At 45.8% G+C, this 18,739-nt stretch overlaps 3 protein-coding genes across 3 annotated transcripts; all 3 read right to left on the reverse strand.

Moving 5' to 3' along the window:
- On the reverse strand, window positions 1–339 carry LOC308512266 (T-cell leukemia/lymphoma protein 1A-like; the record flags this gene model as incomplete). The annotated part of the gene is made up of 1 exon (XM_081082062.1): window positions 1–339. The coding sequence occupies one exon, from the start codon at window positions 337–339 to the stop codon at window positions 1–3; it is 339 nt and encodes a 112-aa protein (XP_080938188.1).
- A 7,912-nt stretch (window positions 340–8,251) lies between these two features.
- On the reverse strand, window positions 8,252–8,590 carry LOC308512268 (protein p13 MTCP-1-like; the record flags this gene model as incomplete). Its single annotated transcript, XM_081082063.1, has 1 exon — window positions 8,252–8,590. One exon carries the CDS (start codon window positions 8,588–8,590, stop codon window positions 8,252–8,254), a length of 339 nt encoding a protein of 112 aa, XP_080938189.1.
- Window positions 8,591–12,990: 4,400 nt separating this feature from the next.
- LOC308512269 (T-cell leukemia/lymphoma protein 1A-like) lies at window positions 12,991–13,326 on the reverse strand (the record flags this gene model as incomplete). Its single annotated transcript, XM_081082064.1, has 1 exon — window positions 12,991–13,326. The coding sequence occupies one exon, from the start codon at window positions 13,324–13,326 to the stop codon at window positions 12,991–12,993; it is 336 nt and encodes a 111-aa protein (XP_080938190.1).
- Between the last annotated feature and the right edge of the window lie 5,413 nt (window positions 13,327–18,739).

Genomic DNA, 18,739 nt, shown 5'->3' on the forward strand with positions numbered 1-18,739 from the left:
CTATGAGTTGTCCATCAGCTCAAGGATCATTTCCTCCATGTCATCCTCCTTGACGTGGTGCACTATGCGCCATAACCGGCCCATGGAGTCCCGGTACCGGCTTCCAAGTAGAAGCGACCACCATGAAGGCATGGTGCTCGAGGTTTGCGGGCTGGTGATGAGTGTGATATTCTCACGGGGGATATTTTCCTGGCGCAACCGTACTTGCAGGACACCTCCTGTCTCCATGATGAGATGCAGCCACATGCGCTGCTTATCGTCCTTGTACACCGAGGGCCCACAGATCCTCAGGAAGATGGGGTGCAAGGTGAGGTGCACCTTTGATGGGAGCTCAGCCATGACCCCTCCGTGGTCCAAGGATCAACAGGCACAGCTTCTCAGAGCCTCTTGCTACTTCGGTCCTGGTATCGAAAGACAGGGGATGGGGTCTCCAAACGCATTTTACCTCGGCTTTTATCTTTATGGTTTTTGTGGTTGTGTTTGTGGTTGCCTTTGGTTTGATTTTGCAAACTTATAAATCTCAGCTTTTCTATCTTTTCAGTTTTAGATCTGTCTTCTCGAACAACCTATACAAAACGTACTTAATGTTAAATATGACTCTTTGAAGGTAACATGGTCCTATAGAATTTTTAAAACGTTTTTTTAAATGACAGTTCACATAGAATATTAGGTTCATTTCAGGGGTACACCCCAATGCTTAGACATTATATAATGGACTAAGAAATCATGCAATTAATCTCATACCCATCTGACAACATACACAGTTATAAAATTACTAGCGGCACAGTGCACAAAATATATGCACTCTGGGGGGTCACTCACCCAACCCTGGAGTCTTCCCAGGTGGGTACCCTTAAAGGATGTCCACCTGACGGCTTATGCCCACTTTAGTGCTGCCGTGGAGGCTCCCCAAAACCCCTGTGCTCGTCAGCAGTGAGCCTGGCTTTTGGCTGAGCGGTGCTCCACCTGTGGGAACGCACTGACTACCGGTGGACAGCTCCTGCCATGAGCATCTGCCCCTGGTGGTCAGTGCGTGCCATAGGGACCATTCATTCTGCCATTTGGTCGATTTGCATATTTGCCTTTTATTATATAGGATTGCAGTGAATCAAGCTCTACTTTACTGTGCCATGACTACTCTTTCATTTTTTCATATAGCTTTACTTATTTCAGAGATGAAGGGAGAGGGTGATAAAGAGAAAGATCAATGATGACAGATAATCAAGAATTAGTTGCCTCCTGCTTGCCCCCTACTGGGGATCAAGACTGTAGCGTGGGCATGTGCCATGCCTGGGAATCAAATTGACATCTCCTGGTTCCTGGGGTTAAGCTAAACAACTGAGCCATGCCAGCCGGGCTCTTTTATTTCTTTTCTTTTCTCATGCTTTCTTTTCTTTTTTTCTATTTTTTCTTTTCTCTTATTTCTTTCTTTTCTTTTCTTTTCTTTTCTTTTCTTTTCTTTTTTTCTTAATTAAAACTTTGTAGTTTGTTCAACTTTTCTTTTTGTCCTGACAACACCACCTTTCTTATCATCTCAGAGGGAACTCACAAACCACAGAACAACCCAACCCATGCAAATAATATGCAAATGATATGCTTTACCTTTAACAGCTGGCAGAGGAACAAAGCTAACTTCAGCGTCACGGTGGGCTTCTTATCAGCGGTCTTTCTTCCCAAGTACTGGTGGGAGAGGCAGCACCAAAATATTCAGGGACAGACAGACACCTGGGATAGCTGATCGGGAAAACAGGAAGCAGTGACAGGTGAAAGAGCACTTAGGATTCCTGAGGTCTCATAACATCACTTATAGAATGATGCCTCCCTTCCCAAACCTCAGTCATGCTCTTGGCAACAGCTGTATGGTTTTGCTGCTATACTCACTTCAGTCCACAAAGTTCAAATTCCTCCCTCAGATCAGACTCCATCCCCAAACCTTCCTCCCCCACCTCCCATCAGTCTTTTTCTCGCCTGTTCTTCTCTCTCTGAAGGCAATGCACCGTTTTTCGCTCCTTTCCTCCGTGACCAGTCTCTACTTCCCCCTGTCACCTGCAGAAGAAAGAAAATGGCCATGATACAAGTGTTCCAGGGAGTCCATGTACCAGGAATGTGTGCAGAAAAATAAGGTTCACCTGACTCACACCCCAGAAACCAGTCCCGTGATACAGGTGGTGTTGAGGAAAGAAAGAGGTTTATTCAGGAGCCGGCAACTTGAGAAGATGGGGGAACCTCGTCCCAATCCCATCTGCACATCTCTGGCAGGCAGAGGCTTTTATAAGGAGAGAGAGTCCATACAGACCAAAAAGGTCATGAGACGGGTCTTGAGAAGTTCTTTACATACCCACAGGACAGTCAAATCCAATAAGGATGATGCAAGTGGTCAGGTGTCGGTCCAGTGTGCGTCATCCTAGACTTTGTCCTCCTGGTTCTAAGGTTGAAGGTCATCAAATCTCCCAGAACTGGGAAGGTCAGAGTTCATATCTTCTAAAATTAGTTCCTAGGATTCTTATACAAACATGCTCTTTACCTACAAGCTTCATTATTAGTCAGAGTCTGCATTTTTAGCAACAATGTGGAAAGAATGGTGAGGTGAGTTCTAATTCCCATGAATTACTGTGACATGAATGCTGAGATGCTTTGCTTTTCTGCAAGGTGTTTCCACCCTTTGAAAAAGTCAAATAGGCCCCAGCCGTTTTGGCTCAGTGTACATGGTGTCAGACATCGAACTGCAGGGTCCCGGGTTTGATTCCCCGTCAAAGGCACATGCCCAAGTTGTGGGTTTGATCCCCAGTGAGGAACTTGCTGGTTCTGGTCAATCCATGATTCTCTCATCATGGATGTTTCTAACGCTCTCCCTTTCCCTTCCTCTCTGAAATCAATGAAAATATATTTGAAAAAAAAGGTCGACGGTCTCCACTGAGCCAAACCAGCTTGGGCCCTATGTCCACTTTAAATGAGTACCCACCCATTATGTTAAACCAAAAAAATAATAAACTATTTTAATACAATGTGCATGTCATCTAAATGCAACAATTGCAAATATTTTTTAAATGATTTTATTTACTCAGAGAGGAAGGGAAAGAGAGAGGGGTGAGAGAGAAACATCCATTATGAGCGGGAATCACAGATCGGCCGCCTCCCCCATGCCCCCTACTTGCGATCGGATCACAACCTGGGCATGTGCCCTTGACCCGGAATCAAACCATGTATTCTTGGTTGATTGGTCGATGATCAACCTCTGAGCCCCGCCAGCCGGGTCCGATGTGTAAAATTTTGAATATGAGAAACACACCTGAGAAACCCATCCCTCATCCTCCCCAATCCTCAGCCTTAAAGGTCTCAATTTGCACTTGCAAACACTTTTCTGCAAGAGGAGAATTTAATCAGCAGTCAGTGATCTCTTTAATGCAACCATGGATGCCCTGAAATTGATTTCTGGGGATCCCTCCAGCTCCTTCTCCAGCCACCTCTCTTTGGTGTGATGCTAGATGAATTTTTTGATCGCTGGGCTTTGTTTGGGGCTGTTCAGTGCTAAACACAATTAAAAACCCAAATGCACACGGAGCTAGATGCTAAAGCCACACACAGCCGGTTCCAGCATTCAGGAGATGAGCCATTGTATCCCTCTTAATTCATCAAAGGAAAGAGATGATCAGCATAAAACATCCGTAATCTCCCAAACATTGTTTATTTTTTTGGAGCGTGTAGTATCAGTTGATGATCCTAAGGAGATCAAAAAATGAGAACCTTGGTCATTGAAATGAAAACTATTTCCAGTGATGTCTTTGAGCCTTGTCTACTGGGGCCGGGCTAATATTTTCAAGCTTAAGATCTTTTTCTTTGTCTTTCTCTGTTTAATATATTTTTACTAGAGGCCCAGTGCACGAATTTGTGCACCATTGTGGTGCCTCGGCCCGGCCTGAGGGGATCGGGCCGAACCACCTCTCTGACATCCCCCGAGTGATCCCAGATTACGAGAGGGCAGAGGCCAGCCAAGGCACCCCACCAGTGCACCATTAATTCTGCCGAGGGACACGGGTGGTTGGCCACCTGGGGAAAAACCATGGGAGGCCTCCAGGGCATGTCCAGCATGTCTCACTCAGTTCTGATCAGCGAGACCCCAGCAGAAAGCTGACTTACCAGTCTGAATGTCTTGTCCCAGGTGGTCAATGCAAGACATAGTGAGCAGTTGAGCAACCTTGGTACATCATTTGCATATTATGCTTTGATTGGTTGAACAGATCACCAGTAAACTGGACACTTAGCACATTAGGCTTTTATTATATAGGATTGATTTCATACAGGAAGGGAGAGAGAAACATCAATGATGAGAGAGAATCATACATCGGTTGCTTCCTGCACGCCCCCTAGTGGGGATCGAGCCCACAACCAGAGCGTGTGCCCTTGACTTTCAGAGTCCACAGTCCAACCCTCTATCCACTGAGCCAAAGAAGTTTGGCTTATTGGTTAATTCTTGTTAGTGCCCTGACCAGGCATCGAACCATGACCTCCAGGTTCTTTGGTCATCCCTCAACCACTTAGAAACACCAGCTTGTCTGAAAATGCTTTTATTGATTTGATAGAGAGGGAGAGAGACAGAGAGAGACAAAGAGACTGGGAATGAGAGAGAGAGAGAGTGAGAGAGAGAGAAAAGAGGTGAAGAAGAAGAAGAAGAAGAAGAAGAAGAAGAAGAAGAAGAAGAAGAACAACAACAACAACAACAACAAGAACAACAACAACAACAGGAAGAACAAGAACAGGAAGAACAAGAACAAGAAAAAACAGAGAGAGAGAGGAGAGAGAGAGAGAGAGAGAGAGAGAGAGAGAGAGAGAGAGAGACGTCAATGTGCTCTTGCACCCAGGGGTTGGCAATTAGAACAACAGAGCATATTAAAAAGCTGATCAGATCTATACACGTCCCACCAGTGGGCCAGCAGGACTGGAGCTCAGGTTGACAAGTGCCAGGGACCCCATCATGTGTCCTACGAATCTTCCCTCAACTCAAGGATCATTTCCTCCACGCCATTCTCCATGACATGGTGCACGATGCGCCAGAACCGACACAGGCAGTCCAGGTACTGGCTGTCAGGGTGGAGCTTCCACAGCAAAGGCATGGGGCTCAAGGTCAGCAAGCTGGTGGTGAGTGCGATATGCCCACTGGGGATGTCTTCCTGGCTCAACCGTACATGCAGGACACCTCCTGTGTCCATGTCGAGATGCAGCCATGTGTGCTGGTTCTCATCATCATACAACAAGGGCCCACGGATCCTCAGGCAGATGGGGTGTGAGGTGAGCTGCACCTTCGACGGGAGCTAGGCCATGACCCCTCCGTGGTCCAAGGAGCAACAGCCACAGCTTCTCAGACCCTCTCTCCACTTCAGTCCTGTTATCGAAAGACAGGGGATGGGGGTCTCCAAACTCATTTTACCTCGGCTTTTATCTTTATGGTTTTTATGGTTGTGTTTGTGGTTGCCTTTGGTTTATTTTGCAAATTTATAAATCTCAACTTTTCTTTCTTTTAAGTTTTAGAGCTCTGTAAAGAGAGGCCAAACAGAGCAAAGACTTCAGGGGGCAGGCCTTGAGAAGTTCTCTCCATGTCGACAGGCACATTCCAATCTGATAAGGATGTTGCAAGTTGTCAGGTGACTGCAGTGTGCGTCATACAAGACTTTGTCCTCCTGGTTCTAAGGTTGAAGGTCAGCAAACCTCAAAGAACTGGGAAGGTCAGACTTCATATCTTGTAAAATTAGTTCCTAGGATTCTTATACAAACATGCTGTTTACCTACAAGCTTCATCATTAGTCAGAGTCTGCATTTACAGGAACAATGTGGAAAGAATGGTAAGGTCAGTTGTAATTCCCACTGTGACATGAATGCTGAGATGCTTCGTTCTTCTTCAAGGCATTTCCACCCTTTAAATGTCAAATTGGGCCTAGCCAGGTTGGCTCAGTGGATAGAGTGTCGGCCTGAGAACTGAAGGGTCCCGGGGTTTGATTCCTAGTCAAGGTTACATGCCCAAGTTGTGGGCTCAATCCCCAGTAAGGGACTTGCCGGAGGCAGCAGATCTATGTTTTTCTCATCATGAATGTTTGTAAGTCTCTCCCTCTCCATTCCTCTCTGAAGAAAAAATAAAATAAAAAACAACTCCCAGCTCAGTGACCTAGACTGAGGCATACTCTTCCCCAATTAGCATGGAAAGATGCATGGGGCCCTAAGGAAATGTCAAACCTCTGCCTGTTTGCATTTAGGAGAAGCAAATAAACAAGAAATTTAAAAAGTGGAGAAAAAGAACCCATAATTCAAATGTCACCCTCATACTGCCCTTGAAGGAATCGAGCCCAAAGGGGACACGAGACAGAGTGTCTGCAGTGCGACACATGACAGATTTTGAGGCGTGGGCTCTTTTATTAAAAAATATATATTTTTGTATTGATTTTAGAGAGGAAGGGAGAGAGAGATAGAAGCATCAGTGATGATGAAAGAGAATCATGGACCGGCTGCCTCCTGCACGCCCCGCACAGGGGACAAAGCCCACAACCCGAAAATATGCCCTTGACTGGAATCGAACCCGGGACCCTTATGTCCGCAGGCCGAGGCTCTATCCACTGAGGCAAAGGAGCACGGGTGCGAGGTTAGTCTTTGCATGACTACACACCTGGTATGTTAAACCAAAAAAATAATAAACTATTTTAAAATAATGTGCATGCCATCTGAATGCAACAATTGCTAATATTTTTTTAAAAGATTTTATTGATTCAGACATAATGGGAAATCGAGAGGGAGAGAAACATCCATGATGAGAGAGAATCATGGTTTTAGTGTCTACCTCTGTGTGCATTTGGGTTTTTAATTGTGTTTAACACTAAGCAGCCCCAAACAAAGCCCCGTGATCATAAAATTCATCTATCATCCTACCGTGAGAGGAGGCTGGAGGGGGAGTGGGAGGGATCCAGGAAATCAATTTCAGGACATCCAAGGTTGCATTAAAGAGAATCCCAGATAGGCCGCCTCCCATACGCCTCCTACTGGCGATCAGGCCCGAAACCTGGGACTCTAATAAAAATATATTAAACAGGGGGAAAAAAGAAAAAAGTCCTTAAGGCTGAAAATATTATTCCAGTCCTGGTAGACAAGGCTCGAAGACATCACTGGAAATAGTTTTCATTTCAATGACCCGCGTTCTCATTGTTTGATCTCCTGAGGTTCGACCACCGATACTACCCTCTCCAAAAAAAGAACAAATGTTTGGGGGAATTCGCGCACCAGTGTGGTGATTTGGCCTGGCCTGCGGGGATCAGTCAAAACTGTCTCTCTGACATCCCCCGAGGGGTCCCAGATTACGAGAGGGCACAGGCCAGGCCAAGGACCCTCCTGTTGCCCAATTCGGTCTGGTGAGGGACACGGAAGGTTTGCCAGCTGGGGAGGGACCATGGAAGGGCTCCAGGGTGTGTCCAGCATGTCTCACTCAGTCATGATGAGCCAGACCCCAGCAGCAAGTAGACTTATCAGTCTGAATGTCTTGTCCCTGATGGTCAGTGCCTGTCATAGCGAGCAGTTGAGAAACCCTAGTGCATATTATGGTTTGATTGGTTGAACAGATGACTCGTTGACTGGACACTTAGCATATTGGGCTTTTATTATAATGGATTGATTTCATACAGGAAGGGAGCGAGAAACATCAATGATGAGACAGAATCATACATCGGGTGCCTCCTCGACGCCACCTACTAGGGATGGAGCGCACAACCTGAGTATATGCCCTTGACCAGAATCGAACCTGGGACCTTCCAGAGTCCACAGTCCAACCCTCTATCCACTGAGACAAACAAGCTAGGGCTCATTGGTTAAATCTTGTCTGTGCTCTGACCAGGAACCGACCGTGATCTCCAGGTTCATAGTTTGTCCCTCAACCAGTGACAAACCCCAGCTTGGCTCAAAATGGTTTTATTGATATGAGAGAGTGGGAGAGAGACAGAGAGAAAAAAGATAGAGAGAGTGAGAGAAAGTAGAAGAAGAAAAATAGAAGAAGAAGAAGAAAAGAACAATAACAACAACAAGAAGAAGAAAGAGAGAGAGAGAGAGAGAGAGAGAGAGAGAGAGAGAGAGAGAGAGATCAATGTACTCTCACACATAGGGGGTGGCAGGTAGAACAATACAGCTTATTAAAAAGGTGAACAGAACTATAAACGTCCCACCAGTGGACCAGCAAGACTGGGGCTCATGTTGACAAGAGTCAGGGACCCCATCACATGTCTTAAGCGTCGTCTATCAGCTCAAGGATCATTTCCTCCTTGTCATCCTTCTTGATGTGGTGCACGATGCGCCAGAATCGGTTCACGGAGTCCAGGTACCTGCTGTGAAGGTGGATCGTCCACCACAAAGGCATGTTGCTCGAGGTCAGTGTGCTGGTGGGGAGTCGGTTAGGCTCACTGGGGTAGTCGACCTGGCACAACTGTACTTGAAGGTGACCTTCTGTGTCTATGACGTGATGCAGCCATGTGCGCTGGTTCTCATCCTCATAAACAGAGGGCCCACGAATATTCAGGTACATGGGGTGCAAGATGAGGTGCACGATTGATGGGAGCTCGGCCATGACCCCTCCGTGGTCCACAGAGCAACAGCCACAGCTTCTCAGAGCCTCTTGCTACTTTGGTCCTGGTATCCAAAGACAGGGGATGGGGTCACCAAACACATTTTATCTCAGCTTCTATCTTTATGGTTTTTACGGTTGTGTTTGTGGTTGCCTTTGGTTTATTTTGCAAATTTATAAATCTCAACTTTTCTTTCTTTTCAGTTTTAGATCTCTCTTCTCGTACAACCTGTACAAAACATACTTAAGGAACAATATGACTCTATGAAGGTAACATGGTCCTATGGAATTTTAAAAATATTTTTTAAATGACAGTTAACATACAATCTTAGGTTCATTTCAGGGGTACACCCCAATGATTAGATATTATATAATGAACGAAGAAATCATGGAATTAATCCCATACCCATTTGACACCATACAGAGTTATTATAATAGTACTAGAGTTTCAGTGCACAAAATTTATGCGCTCAGGGGGGTTGCTCAGTCAACCCTTCAGCCTCTCCCAGTGCAGGACCCCTTGAGGGATGTACAGCTGACAGTTTAGGCCCGCTATAGTGCGGCCGTGGAGGCTCCCACCACCCCACTGCTCTCGGCACCTGTGAGCCTGGCCTTTGGATGAATGGCGCTCCCTCTGTGGGAGTGCACCGACCACCAGTGGACAGCTCTTCTCATGAGCATCTGCCCCCGGTCGTCAGTGTGTGTCATAGCGACCAGTCATTCCGCTGTTTGGTCAATTTGCATATGGGCTTTTTATTATATATGATTGCATAGACTCAATGCTGTACTTTACTGTGTACTTTTATGTGTCTTTTACATATAGTTTTACTGATTTCAGAGAGAAAGGGAGAGGGAGAGAAAGGAAGATCAATGATGACAGAGAATCACGGATTGGGTGCCTCCTGCATGCCCCCTACTGGGGATCAAGACTGTAACCCCGGCATGTGCCATGACTGGGAATCGAATTGACATCTCCAGGTCCTTGGTTTAAGCTAAAAACTGAGCCATGCCATCCGGGCTCTTTCCTTTCCTTTCCTTTTCTTTTCTATTCTTTTCTTTTCTTTCCTTTCCTTTTCTTTTTTTCTTAATTAAGCTTTGTAGTTGGTTCAACTCTTCTTTTTGTCCTGACACCACCACCTTCTTTCTGATCATCTAAGAGGGAACTCAAAACCATAGAACAAGCCACCCAATGTAAATAATATGGAAATAATATGCTTTACCTTTAACAGCTGGCAGAGGAACAAAGCTAATGTCTGCATCCAGGTGGGCTTCTTAACAGCGGTCTTGCTTCTCAAGTGCTGGTGAGATAGGCAAGAACAAAATATTTAGGGAAAGACATATACCTGGGATAGCTGATCAGGCAAACACAACGCAATGAGACAGTTAAAACATCAAGTAGGATTCCTGAGGTCTCATAACATCACTTATAGAATGATCGCTCCCTTCCCCAAACCTCAGCCATGCTCTTGGCAAGAGCTGTATGGTTTTGTTGCTAAACTCACTTCAGTCCACAAAGTCCAAATTCCTCCCTCAGATCAGACCCCATCCCCAATCCTTCCTCCTCCTCCTCCCATCCACCTTTTTCTTACCTGTTCTTCTTGCTCTGAAGGCAAAACACCGTTCCTTTCCTCTGTGACCAGTCTCTGCCTTCCCCTGTCACCTGCAGAAGCAAGAACATGACCATGATACACATATTCTCAGAAGTCCATGTACCAGGAATGTGTCCAGAAAACACTAGGTTCCCCTGACTCACACCCCAGAAACCAGGCCCGTGAGACAGGAGGTGGTGAGGAAGGATTGAGGTTCATTCAGGTGCAGCAACCTGAGAAGATGGGGGAAGCGCGTCTCAAAACCCATCTGCACATCTCAGGGCAGGCAGAGGCTTTTATAAGGAGGGAGAGGCCAAACAGAGCAAGGAGGTCAGGGGGCGGGGCTTGAGAAGTTCTCTACATGCCCACAGGCACAGTCCAATCTGATAAGGATCTTGCAAGTGGTCAGGTGATGGTCCAGTGTGCATCATTCCAGATTTTGTCATCCTGGTTCTAAAGTTGAAGGTTAGCAAATCTCCCAGAACTGGGAAGGTCAGACTTCATATCGTCTAAAATGAGTTCCTAGGATTCTTACACAAACATGCTGTTTACCTACAGGCTTCTTTATTAGTCAGAGTCTGCATTTAGAGAAACAATGTGGAAAGAATGTTGAGGTGAGTTGTAATTCCCATGAATTACATGATTTCATGTAATTACTGTGACATGAATGCTGAGATGCTTCGTTTTTCTTCAAGGCGTTTCCACCCTTTGAAAAAGTCAAATAGGCCCTTGCCGGTTTGGCTCAGTGGATCGAGTGTCAGCCTTTGAACTTAAGGGTCCCGGGTTTGATTCCCATTCAAGGCACATGCCCAGGTTGTGGGCTTGATCCACAGTGAGGGACTTGCAGGAGGTAGCCGATCCAGGATTATCTCATCATGGCTATTTGTAACTCTCTACCTCTCCCTTTCTCTTTGAAGTCAATAAAAATATATTTGAAAAAATAGGCCGACACTCTATCCACTGAGCCAAACCAGCTCGGGCACTAGGTCATCTTTAAGTGACTATCCACCTGGTCTGTTAAACCAAAAAAATAAACTATTTTAAAGCAATGTGCATTTAATCTGAATGCAACACTTGCTTAATATTTTTTTAATGTTTGTATTGACTCAGAGAGGAAGGAAAAGCAAGAGGGAGCGAAACATCCATGATGAGAGAGAATCACAGATCGGCCCCATCCCGCAAGCCCCCTTCAGGTGATTGTGCCCGCAACCCGGACATTGGCCTTGAGCGGAAATCGAACCATGACTTTCTTGTTAATAGGTTGATGCTCAACCACTGAGCCACGCCGGCCGGGCCAGAAGTGCAATATTTTGAATATGAGAAACACACCTTAGAAACACATCCCTCCCCTCCCCAATCCTCAGCCTTAAAGGTCACAATGTGCATTTGCAAACACTTTCCTGCAAGATGAGAATTTAATCAGCAGTCAGTGATCTCTTTAATGAAACCATGGATGTCCTGAAATTCACGTCTAGGGCTCCCTCCAGCTCCCACTCAATCTGCCTCTCTCTGGTGCGATGGTAGATGATTTTTATGATCGCTGGGCTTGTTTGGGGCTGTTTAGTGCTAAACACAACTAAAAACCCAAATGCATCCAGAGCTAGACGCTAAAGCCATACACAGAGCAGGTTCGAGACTTCAGGAGACGAGCGCTGGCATCCCTCGTAATTCCTCAAAGGAAAGAGTTGATCAGCATAAAACACCCGTAATTCCCCGAACATTTATTCCTTGTTTGGAGATTGTAGTATGGTTTGACGAACCTCAGGAGATCAAACTATGAGAACACTGGTCATTGAAATGAAAACCATTTCCAGTGATGTCTTCGAGCCTTGTCTACCGGGGCTGGGCTACTATTTTCAAGTTTAAGGACCTTTTTCTTTTTCTTTCTCCGTTTAATATATTTTTACAAGAGGAACGGTGCACAAAATAGTGCACCAGTGGGGTGCCTCGGCCTGGCTGAAACTGGCTCTCTGACATCTCCCGAGGGGTCCCAGATTATGAGAAAGCCCGGGCCAGGCAAAGGCATCCACCTGGTGTCCCATTAGGTCTGGGGAGGGACATGAGAGGTTGTCCATCTGGGGAGGTACCGTGGGAGTGCTCCAGGGTGTGTCCATCATGTCTCACTCAGTCCTGATCAGCCGGATCCTAGCAAGCTGACCTACCAGTCTGAATGTCTTGTCCCTGGTGGTCAATGCATGTCATAGCGAGCAGTTGTGCAACCTTAGTATATCATTTACATATTATGGTTTGATTGGTTGAAGAGATGACCGGTCAACTGGACACTTCGCATATTAGGCTTTTATTATATAGGATTGATTTCATACAGGAGGGAGAGACAAACATCAATGATGAGAGAGAATCATACCTCCGATGCCTCCTGAAAGACCCCTATTGGGGATCGAGCCCACATCCAGAGCATGTGCCCATGACCAAAATCGAACCTGGGGCCTTCCAGAGTCCACAGTCCAAACCTCTATCCACTGAGCCAAACAAGGTAGGGCTCCTTGGTTAATTCTTGTCTGAACTCTGACCAGGCATCGAACCTTGACCTCTGGGTTCATAGGTCGTCCCTCAACCACTGAGAAACACCAGATTGGCTCCTAATGCTTTTATTGATTTTAGAGAGAGGAAGAGAGAGAGAGAGAGAGAGAGAGAGAGAGAGAGAGAGAGAGATCAATGTGCCCTCGCACCCAGGGGGTGGCAGATAGAACAACAGAGCTTATTAAAAAGGAGAACAGAACTATACACTTCCAACCAGCAGGTCAGCAGGACTGGGGCTCAGGTTGACAAGAGCCAGGGACCCCATCACATGTCCTACGAGTCTTTCATCAGCTCAAGCGTCATTTCCTCCACGCCATTCTCCTTGACGTGGTGCACGATGCGCCAGAATTGGAACATAGGGTCCACGTACTGGCCTACAGGGTGGAGCGTCCACATCCAAGGCAAGGTGCTCAAGGTCAGAGGACTGGTGCTGAGTAAGTAATGCCCCCTGGGGAGGTCTTTCTGGCGCAACCGGACTTGCCGGACACCTCGTATGTCCAAGAGGAGTGGCAGCCACGTGTGTTGGTTCTCGTCCTCATACACCGAGAGCCCACGCCTCAGGCAGATAGGGTGTGAGTAGAGGTACTCCTTCGAAGGGAGCTCAGCCATGAACCCTCCGTGGTCCAAGGAGCAACAGCCACAGCTTCTCAGAGCCTCTCGCTACTTCGGTCCTGGTATCAAAAGACAGGGGATAGGGTCTCCAAATGCATTTTACCTCGGCTTTTATCTTTATGGTTTTTACGGTTGTGTTTGTGGTTGCCTTTGTTTCATTTTGCAAATTTATAAATATCAACTCTTCTTTCTTTTTAGTTTTAAATCTCTCTTCTTGTACAACCTGTCCAAAACGTACTTAATGTAAAATATGACTCTATGAAATTTTAAAAATGTTTTTTCAATGACAGCTAACATAGAACCTTAGGTTCATTTCAGGGGTACACCCCAATGGTTAGACATTATATAATGGACTAAGAAATCATGGAATTAATCTCATACCCATCTGACACTATACACAGTTATTATAATATTACTAGAGGCTCAGTGCACAAAATTTATGCACTTGGGGTGGGCTTCCCGCAATCAGCCCTGTGGCCTCTGGGAATCAGGACCCCTTGAGGGATGTCCAACTGACGGCTTAGGTCCGCTTTAGTTCTGCCAGGGATGCTCCCACCAAATCCTGTACTCAGTCGCTGTGAGCCTGCCTTTAGGCTGAGTGTAGGTCCCCCTTTGGGAGAGCACTGAGCAGCAGTGGATAGCTCCTGCCATGAATATCTGCCCCCGGCGATCAGTGCGTGTCATAACGGCCAGTCATTCTTCCATTTTTCTATTTGCATATTAGCCTTATATTATATAGGATAGACTCAAGGCTCTACATTACTGTGCCATGACTATTCTCTCTTTTTTTATATAGTTTTACTGATTTCAGAGGGAAAGGGAGAGGGAGAGAAAGAGAAAGGTCAATGATGACAGAGAATCACGGATGGGTTGCCTCCTGCATGCCCCCTACTGGGGATCAAGATTTTAACCCGGGCATGTGGGATGGCTGGGAATCAAATCGACATCTCCTGGATCCTAGGTTTAAGCTAAAAAACTGTTCCATGCCAGCCGGGCTCTTTATTTCTTTTCTTTTCTTTCCTTTTCTTTTCTTTTTTTTCCTATTCTTTTCTATTCTTTACCTTTCTTTACTTTTTTCTTAATTAAACTTTGTAGTTGGTTCAACTTATCTTTTTCTCCTGACAACACCACCTTCTTTCTGATCATCTCAGAGGGAACTCACAAACCATAGAACAACCCTCCTCGTGCAAAGAATATGCCTTACCTTTAACAGCTGGCAGAGGAACAAAGCTAACGTCTGCATCCAGGTGGGCTTCTTAACAGCCGTCTTGCTTCTCAAGTACTGTTGAGAGAGGCAAGACGAAAATATTCATGGACAGACAGATACCTGGAATAGCTGATTGTGCAAACAGGAAGCAAGTGACAGGTAAAACAGCAAGTTGGATTCCTGAGGTCTCATAACATCACTTATAGAATGACCTCTCCCTTCCCCAAACCTCTGCCATGCTCTTGGCAAGAGCTGTATGGTTTTGCTGCTAAACTCACTTCAGTACACAAAGTCCAAATTCCTTCCTCAGATCAGACTCCATCCCCAATCCTTCCTTCTCCTCCGCCCATCCATCTTTTTCTTACCTGTTCTTCTTGCTGTGAAGGCAAAGCAACGTTTTTCGCTCCTTTCCACTGTGACCGGTCTCTGCTTCCCCCTGTCACCTGCAGAAAAAAGAAAATGGCCATGATACACTTGTTCCAGAGAGTCCGTGCATCAGGAATGTGTCCAGAAAACACAAGGTTTCCTTGACTCACACCCCAGAAACCATTCCCGGAAGCTAGGTGGTGGTGAGGAAGGAAAGAGGTTTATTCAGGTGCCAGCAATCAGAGAACATGGGGGAAGCTCATCCCAAAACCATCTGCATATCTCACTGCAGGCAGAGGCTTTTATAAGGAGGGAGAGGCCAAACAGAGAAACGAGGTCATGGGGCGGGGCTTGAGAAGTTCTCTAGGTGTCGACAGCACAATCCAATCTGATAAGGATGTTGCAAATGGTCATGTGTCGGTCCAAGGTGAGTCATCCGACACTTTGTCCTCCTGGTTCTAATGATGAAGGTCAGCAAATCTCCCAGAACTGGGAAGGTCAGAGTTCATATCTTCTAAAATTAGTTCCTTGGATTCTTATAGAAACATGCTGTTTACCTACAAGCTTCATTATTAGTCTGGGTCTGTAATTACAGGAACAATGAGGAAAGAATGGGGAGGTTAGTTGTAATTCCCACTGTGACATGAAAGCTGAGATGCTTCAAGGTGTTTCCACCCTTTGAAAAAGTCAAATTGGCCCTGGCCAGTTTGGCTCAGTGGATAGTGTCATGGTCTTCAACCTGAAGGGTCCTGGTTTCTATTCCTGGTCAAGGGCACATGCCCAGGTTGTGGGCCTTATCCCTAGAGAGGGACATGCCGGAGGCAGCCGATCCATGATTCTCTCATCATGGATGTTTCTAACTCTCTCCATCTCCCTTCTCTCTGAAATCAATAAAAATATATTTGAAAAAAAAGAAACAAATCAAATTGCCTCACCAATATTCACAAACTGAACCGCAGTGCACAGAAATACCCAGAATCAGGCAAATGTCTAAGTTACTTGGAAAGAATAAAAGTGCCCGTCTCCAACACACTGGTTTCAAATCCCCAGCGGGGACTGGGATTTTTCATGGAGGGTGCGGTCGGAAATTCTTTTCATTTTAGGACATCTGGTCAACCCAATTCCAATGGAAGTTTTGATGTAAGCCTCCCCCCCCCCCCAAGGGTGAGAAATCAAACAGCTGGGTAAGCCCACCCTTAAATTCTTAAATATTCCTCATTCATCAGCCCACACTTGACATCTATCCATAGCTTCTCATCCGAAGAACCATGCGGGCTTAGAAGTGTTAATATCATGGAGAATTGCATCCAATAAACCTCAACACACAGCCTTCTCCCTACTCTTAAAAAAGACAAAGAGTATTCAATGACAGACACAGGCATCCCTGAGTATAAAGTTCAAAAAAAAAAAAATTTAATGTATTCATTTCAGGAGAGACTCATTGATTCTTTTCCAAGTAATTTTCAGTATAATCCCGTTTATCCTTCCCTGAACTTAAGGTCTTTGTATTTGCATTTGAATGAATCCTAACCATAGGTTATAGCAACATGTATGAATTTTTAAAATAATAAAGAACAAGTAGAGCAATGACTATCTATATTAAGAAAGGGGTAATATGCTAATTAGACATGATGTCTTCCAGACGATCTTCTGGATGTCCTTCCTGACAAAGATGGTCACAGGAGAAGCCACCCTGGGTCCAGGCTGCCTGAAACCAGGTGTGGCAAAGCTGGCCCTGGTCCCAGGTGCCTGTGGTCAGCTGGAATAGGGAAGCCTGGGTCCTAGATGCAGGGCCTGAGGCAGAGGCAATTAGGGGCGATCAGGCCAGCAGAAGAGCAGATAGAGGTGATCAGGCCAGCAGGGGAGGAGTTAGAGGCATCAGGTGGCAGGGGAGCAGTTAGGGGCGATCAGGCAGGGAGAGGAACACTTAGGGGTTATCAGGAAGTCAGGCAGAAGTGGTTAGGGGCAATAAGGCAGGCAGGAGAGCAGTTAGGAGCCAGCAGTCCTGGATTGCAAGAGGGATGTCAGAATCGAGAAGGCCTGAGGGACCCCCCCACCCCCCGTGTACAAGTTTCATGCACCGGGCCTCTAGTACTGAAATGATTGGCTTCGGTGGATTTTCTTCTCTTCTAGACTCCGTCATCACAGTCTGCTTTTAATAAAGTATTTGCTATTTTTACAAAGACCAAAGCGGTAGTAGGACATAATATATGACTTCCTACATATACTTCCACATAATAGATGTTTTAGGGGATATTCATAAATATCAAATTCCAACTAAGTGCATGGGTTTTTAATACTTTGGGACACTGGTCAAAAGGCAGAGGACATATATGCGTAACCCATAGACACAGTCAACGGTGTGGTGATGGCCACAGGATAAGGGGGGGGGGACATGGTGGAGGTTGGATAAGAGAGGGAAAATGGGGACATCAGTAGTAATGACAACAATAAAAATAAAGTAAAAAAAAATAAATATGATGCCCAGCTGGTGTGGCTCAGTGTTTGAGTGTCGACCTATGAACCAGGAGGTCACAGGTTCTATTCCCCGTCAGGCACATGCCTGAGTTGCGGGCTCGATTCCCAGTAGGTGGTGTGCAGGACACAGCCTATCCATGGTTCTCTCTCATCATTGATGTTTCTCTCTCTCACCCTCTCCCTCCCTCTCTGAAATCCATCAAAACATATTTATTAAAAAGACACATATACACACACATAAAACCAGAACTTTTTCTGAAGGGAAGTAGAGAAAAGATTCTTTCATTTCTTTGAAGACATGACGTTGGGGGGGGGGGAGCGGGGGGCGGGAGTGTGTGATAATCTGAAATTATCCATAACCCTCCTTAAAAAAGGCCAGTCATGTGTCAGACCCCAAAAACCCAACAAGGATGTGAAATCCACTTCAAATGCATAAAAATTACCAGTAAAAACAAACAGAAAAATCAAATGTAAACTTTGGGGGAAGGTGAGAAAAAAAAATTTCTAGGGTTATTGGGGCAAGAAACTCCACACACAATGAGAACAAATCAGTTCCATTAGCAGAAAAGTTATTGGAGACAAATTATACACACAATTAACACGACTTCCCCTTTATTTGAAATCCCGGGCTTTTTTCTAATGGAAATGGAAGCTCCCTCGGAGGTAACTAATCACCAACGCGATGAAATATATATACTGTGGGCAGTCTCAGTATTTGCGGAATCTGAGGTTAAATTCCTGTTCATATTCTTCGGAACTGGTTCCCAATTTCATCGCCATGGAAATCAAAGACTTGGTGTGTTCTTTAAATATACTTTTGTGAGAGGCTCAAGGCACGAATTCGTGCACTAGTGGGATCCCTCGGCATGGCCGGCAGGATCGGGGTGAAACCAGCTCTCCTACATCCCCCTAGGGGTCAAGATTGGGAGAGGGCACAGGCCAAGCCTAGGGACCCCACTGGTGCAAGATGGAGGCTGGGGTGGAATGTGGGAGGTTGACCAGCTGGGAAGGGACCATAGGAGGGCTCCAGGGCATGTCCACCCATCACACTCAGTCCCGATCAGCCAGACCCCAGCAGCAAGCTGACCTACCAGTCTGAATGTCTTTCCCTGGTGGTCAATGCATGTCATAGTGAGCAGTTGAAAACCTCAGCATATCATTTGCATATTATGCTTTGATTGGTTTAACAGACAACCGGTCGACTGGACACTTAGAGCACATTAGGCTTTTAAAATATCCGATTGATGTCATACAGGAAGGGAGCGAGAAACACCAATGATGAGAGAGATTCATACATCGGGTGCCTCTTACAATCCCCCTACTGGGTATCGAGCCCACAACCAGAACATGTGCCCTTGA

This window comes from Myotis nattereri, assembly GCF_964212035.1.
Source record: "Myotis nattereri genome assembly, chromosome: Y".
Classification (NCBI taxonomy): domain Eukaryota; kingdom Metazoa; phylum Chordata; class Mammalia; order Chiroptera; family Vespertilionidae; genus Myotis; species Myotis nattereri.